Below are 6062 nucleotides of genomic sequence, written 5' to 3' on the forward strand. Positions count from 1 at the left end.
CCACCTTCATTGTCTTCCCCACATCCGGGAGAGTTAAGGTGTAGAAAAGCCTCAAAGAAGCATCTGTTTCATGCCCAGAGTGAAGCATGGGGGGAATCAGTGATGGTTCGGACTGCAATATCATGGCATTCCCAGGCCCAATACTTGTGCTAGATGAGCACATCACTGCCAAGGAATACCAAACCATTCTGAAGGACTATGTGCACCCAATGTTTTAAACATTGTATCCTGAAGGCAGTGTTGTGTATCAGGATGACAATGCACCAAAACACACCACAAGGCTGATGAAAGAGTGGTTTGATGAACATGAAAGTTAAGCTGAACATCTTCCATGGCCTGCACTCTTACCAATTCTAATTATTATTTTGAGCCACTTTGGGATGTTTTGGGAGGAGTCAGGAAACGTTTCCTCAAACAGCATCACTTAGTGGCCTCAGCCACTATTCTGCAAGAAAAAGGGCTTAAAATCTCTCTGGTCACTGTGCAGGACTTGTATCTGTCATTTCCAGGATGAATTGATGCTGTATTGGGCACAAAAGAAGGCCCCTACAACCATACCAGAAAAATTATTGTAGCCTAAAACCAAGAGTTTCAGTTTCATTGTCCAAGTGTGTGGTGTGTGTGTGTGTGTGGTGTGTGTGTGTGTGTTGTGTGTGTGTGTGTGTGTGTGTGTGGTGTGTGGTGTGTGTCTATGTATTATAACTTCTCGTTATCATGTTTTTCCTCTTGTCTATTTGTCAATAGTGAAAGATCAGGCCTCACCTGTGTTTAGTTCTGTATCTATGAAGAGTGACCGTTCAAAGGTGATGGACCAAACTTCAGTGAGCAACAACCATCATCTACCAAAAGGTATTTGTTTCTGATTTATTCTAATAAAAATGAGTAGTACTTGCGTATTGTTTTCAGAGCCTTCAATTTGGTCTTTTGTTCGTTGGACTGAATTGTGCAGGATGTAAAAAGTAGATAATAGATAGATAGTTTTGTTTTAAAAAAAGTATAAAACCAGAATACAACATCCACACACACACACACACACACACCACACACACACACACATGCGTCACTCACCCCAAAACTAAATGTGCACCTCTCCTGTCTTCACCAATACTATTCACAGGGTCAATATACATGGTCAGGCTGCCATAGCCAAACTTTTGGTCACTTGTGCTAATGTCAAACATTGGTTTAATGGTGCCAGCAGTGAAAATCTTGGGCTGTGGACAATGTGAAACATGTATTGTTCTCCGAGTCCACCTTCATTGTCTTCCCCACATCCGGGAGAGTTAAGGTGTAGAAAAGCCTCAAAGAAACATCTGTTTTCATGTCCAGAGTGAAGCATGGGGTGAGAGTCGGTGATTGGTTCGGACTGCAATATCATGGCATTTCCCTAGGCCCAATACTTGTGCTAGATGAGCACATCACTAGCCAAGGGAATACCAACCTGTGTGTGTGTCTATGTCTATGTATTATAACTTCTCGTTATCATGTTTTTCCTCTTGTCTATTTGTCATTAGTGCAAGATCAGGCTCACCTGTGTCTAGTTCTGTATCTATGAAAAGTGACCTTTCAAAAGGTGATGGACCAAACTTCAGTGAGCAACAACCATCATCTAGCAGAAGGTATTTGTTTCCGATTGTTGGTCAAATATAAAGTGTATAAAAGTATTTGCACAAAATGAGTAGTAACTTGCTTTATTGTTTTCAAAGTCTTAAAACAAACTTTTTTTCATTGGATAGAATTTTGCAAGGTGTAAAAAACTTAAACAACTGGCAATTTAGTGTTGGAGTTTCATAGCCAGTCTTCATTGATTGCACATTCCATCCAGTAAGAGCAGAGTGCGAAGGTTTAATTTGCAGAGCAATAGCACAGTTTTGCTTAAAATATTGCTATGAACACAACATTATGGGTGACATATCAGAGTTCAAAGAGTGCTTCTCTCTGGTGTATCTATGACCAAGACAGCAAGTCTTTGTGATAATCAAGAGCCACAGTATCCAGGGTAATGTCAGCATACAGACAAGGACAAACCACATCCAACAGGAGTAACTGTGGATGCAAAAGGAAACAATCTGGGGTAGCATCCGGACATCTTTTTCAGATTGCATCCTAAAAACATAGGAACTACAGCTGCTCAACTTACTGCAGAATTAAATCTGCAACTCTCCTGTTTTCACCAAAACTGTTCATTGGGAGCTCCACAGGGTCAATGTATACATGCCTGCACACTCAGGAGATCTAAATATTAGTGAGCCAATTTGGGGTGTTTTGGAGGTGCGGATCAGGAATTGTTTCCTCTACCAGCATCACGTAGTGACATGGCTACTGTTCTGCATGAAGTAGGGCTCAAAATCTCTCTGTCTGCTGTGCAGGACTTGTATCTGTCATTCCCAAGACAAATTGATGCTGTAATGGCAGCAAAAGGAGGCCCTGCACCATACTAATGAATTATTGTTGTATAAAACCAGTCAGTTTCATTGTCAAACTCCTGTATACAGAGGTTGGACAATGAAACTGAAACGCCTTGTAGGGGTCGCACAATGAAACTGATCGTTTTAGAGCTATAGTAATTCACTTAGAGAATTCTTCAGCCCTGACTTATTTTAGGATTCACAATAATCAGACTACAGCATTGCGGTAGCTAAAATCAACTTCTGTTATTTACTGAATGAAAACCTCTTTGAATGAGACTAAGGATTCTTCTTTGTGTTGTTAGTGAAAAATCAAGCTCACATGTGAGAAAACACTATCGCAAAACATGAAGATACTTCATGTGCTTTGTCATGTTATTTCTAGAACTTACATCTATAGTCATGATGAGTAAGACAATACTTTACTAATAATCGTTTATAACTTCTTGTTATGTTTTTTCCTCTTGTCTATTTGTCATTATTGAAAGATCAGGCTCACCTGTGTCTAGTTCTGTATCTCTGAAGAGTGACCATTCAAAGGTGATGGACCAAACTTCAGTGAGCAACAACCATCATCTAGAAAAAGGTATTTGTTTCTGATTGTTGGTCACATATAAAGTTTTTAAAAGTATTTGCACAAAATGAGTAGTAACTTATTGTTTTCAAATTCTTCAAATAAATCTTTGTTTCCATTGGACAGAATTGGGCAGGATGTAAAAAGTGTTTTAAAATCAAAGTACTAAAACCAGAATACAAAACACACTCAAACACATTACTCACAGCAGAATTAAATGTGCACCCCAACTCTCTTGTTTACAAAAAACTGTTCACTGTGAGCTCCACAGGGTCAATATACCATGGCCAGGGCTGCTGTGGCCAAACCTTTGGTTACTTGTGTCAGTGCCAAATGTTGGTTTCAATGGTGCCACGCAGTGAAAATCTTGGGCTGTGGACAATGTGAAACATGTATTGTTCTTGAGTCCACCTTCATTGTTCTTCTCCACACCCGGGAGAGTTACGGTGTGGAGAAGCCCCAAATAAGTGTGCTACCCCCGACTGTTGCATGCTCAGAGTGAAGCATGGGAGTAAATCAGTGATGGTTTGGGCTGCAATGTTATGACATACGCTGGGCCCAATACTTGTGCTAGATGGGCACGTCACTGCCAAGGGCCACCAAACCATTCTAAAGGACCATGTGCACCCAATATTTCAAACATTGTATTCCTGAAGGCAGTGCCGTGTCTCAACATATTAATGCACCATTACACACTACAAGACTGGTACAGAGTGATTTGATGAACATGAAAGTGAAGCTGAACATCCCCCATGGCCTGCACAATCACCAAATCTTTAAGCCACCGAGCCACTTTGGGGGTGTTTTGGAGGTGTGAGTCAGGAAATGTTTTTCCTCCACCAGCATTATGTAGGCACATATGAACTATTCTCCAAAAAGAAGGGCTCAAAATCTATCTGGCCACTGTGCAGTACTTCGATCTTGTCATTTCAATGATGAATTGATGCTGTATTGGCAACAAAAGGAGGACCTGCTCCATACTAATGAATTATTGTGGTCTAAAACCAGGCGTTTCAGTTTCAGGGGTCGGACAATAACACTGAAATGCCTTTTTTAGACTACAGCATTGTGGTAGCTGATTTCAATTCTGTTACCCTACAGAATTAAACCTTTTGAGACTATGGTGTCTCCTTTGTGTTGTTAGTGAAGAATCAGGCTCAAGTGTGTCTTTCAGTTTGAAAACACTATTGCAAAACTGAAGATACTTCCTGTGCTTTGTCATATTATTTCTAGAACGTGCATCTATAGTCATGATGAGTAAGACAAATACTTTACTAATAATAATTTTATAACTTATGTTTTTTCCTCTTGTCTATTTGTCATTAGTGAAAGATCAGGTTCACCTGTGTCTAGTTCTGTATCTGTGAAGAGTGACCGTTCAAAAGGTGATGGACCAAACTTCAGTGAGCAACAACCATCATCTAGCAGAAGGTATTTGTTTCTGATTGTTGGTCACATATAAGTGTATAAAAATATTTGCATAATGAGTAGTAACATATTTGTTTTCAAAGTCTTCAAATGAATCTTTGTTTCATTGGATAGAATTGGGCAGGATGTAAAAAGTGTTTTAAAATCAAAGTATAAAACCAGAATACAAACACACCGCAAACACATTACTCACAGCAGAATTAAATGTGCACCCCAACTCTCTTGTTACAAAAAATCTGTTCACGGGAGGTCCACAGGGTCAATATACTGTACATGTTCAGGCTGCTATGGCCAAACCTTTGGTCACTTGTGCCAGTGCCAAATGTTGGTTTAAATGGTGCCACCAGCAAAATCTTCTAATGAGCATTTTATAACTTGTATCATTTCTCTTGTCTACTTGTCCTTAGTGAAAGATCAGGTTCACCTGTGTTTAGTTCTGTATCTGTAAAGAGTGACCGTCGAAAAGGTGATGGACCAAACTTCAGCGAGCAACAACCATCTTCTACCAAAAGGTATTGTTGTGTCGGTCAATTATAAAGTGTCTAAAAGTATATTTCTTCTATAGTTACTAAGTTTAAGCTCTTTGAATGACACCCTTCTTCGTGTTCTTAGTGAAAGATCAACCTCACATGTGTCCTTTACTGAGGAAACACCATTGCAAAACAAAAGGTATTCCATGTGTTTCATGTCGTATTATTGATAGAACTTGCATCTGTAGGCATGGTGAGGGTAAACACCCTTCTAATAAGAATTGAGAGCTTCATGTTACCCGTGTTTTTCCTCTTGTCTTTAGTGAAAGGTCAGGTTTACCTGTGTCTAGTTCTGTATCTGTGAAGAGTGACCGTTCAAAAGGTTGATGGACCAAACTTCAGTGAGCAACAACCATCATCTAGCAGAAGGTATTTGTTTCTGATTGTTGGTCACATATAAAGTTTATAACAGCATTTGCACAAAATAAGAAGAAACTTGCTTATTTGTTTTCAAAGCCTTCAAATTAATCTTTGTTTCATTGGACAGAATTGGGCCGCATGAAAAAAGTCAAAATAATAGTTTTGTTTTAAAATCAAAGTATAAAACTAGAATATAAAACACCTGCACCTCAACTCTCCTCTTTAAGGCTGATTTATACTTCTGCATCAAGCGCACGCGTATGCTATGGCGCAGCCTACGCGTTGATGCATAGCCCTACGCCGTGGCCGTTGGCGTCACTGACGCGCACCTCTCAAAAAATGTTACTACATGTCACAACGACACGTAGCGCTCAACTAGCACAAGGAGCTCTGTGATTGGTCGGCTTTGTAGCGCTGATGAGTCTGGGCGGGACCAAGAGCCGCGCGAGCCAGATGGAGCGATTGTTTACAAGTGTAGAGCCCCGTGAAGGAGCTCCAGATGGAAAGTTTTGTTTTTGTGTTTACCTCATGGTTAAAGTTGTTGCACGCCTGCCGGTTCCTGCCTCAAAATGAGCGAGTTTGACTGTTCATCGGGAGCTCCACAGGGTCAATATACATGGCCAGGCTGCTGTGGCCAAACTTTTGGTTGCTTGTGCCAGTGCCAAACATTGGTTTCAATAGTGCCAGCAGTGAAAATCTTGGGCTGTGGACAATGTGAAACATGTATCATTCTCTGAGTCCACCTTCATTGTCTTCTCCACA

At 40.4% G+C, this 6062-nt stretch overlaps 1 protein-coding gene across 1 annotated transcript; it reads left to right on the forward strand.

Moving 5' to 3' along the window:
- Positions 1–1337: 1337 nt before the first annotated feature.
- Positions 1338–5267, forward strand: LOC130216647 (myosin light chain kinase 2, skeletal/cardiac muscle-like). Its single transcript, XM_056448533.1, has 6 exons — positions 1338–1342; positions 1515–1619; positions 4309–4413; positions 4818–4922; positions 5023–5079; positions 5204–5267. Exons 1-6 carry the CDS (start codon positions 1338–1340, stop codon positions 5265–5267), a joined length of 441 nt encoding a protein of 146 aa, XP_056304508.1.
- The last annotated feature ends 795 nt before the right edge of the window (positions 5268–6062 follow it).

The sequence above is a fragment of the Danio aesculapii genome, chromosome 22, assembly GCF_903798145.1.
Source record: "Danio aesculapii chromosome 22, fDanAes4.1, whole genome shotgun sequence".
Taxonomy (NCBI): domain Eukaryota; kingdom Metazoa; phylum Chordata; class Actinopteri; order Cypriniformes; family Danionidae; genus Danio; species Danio aesculapii.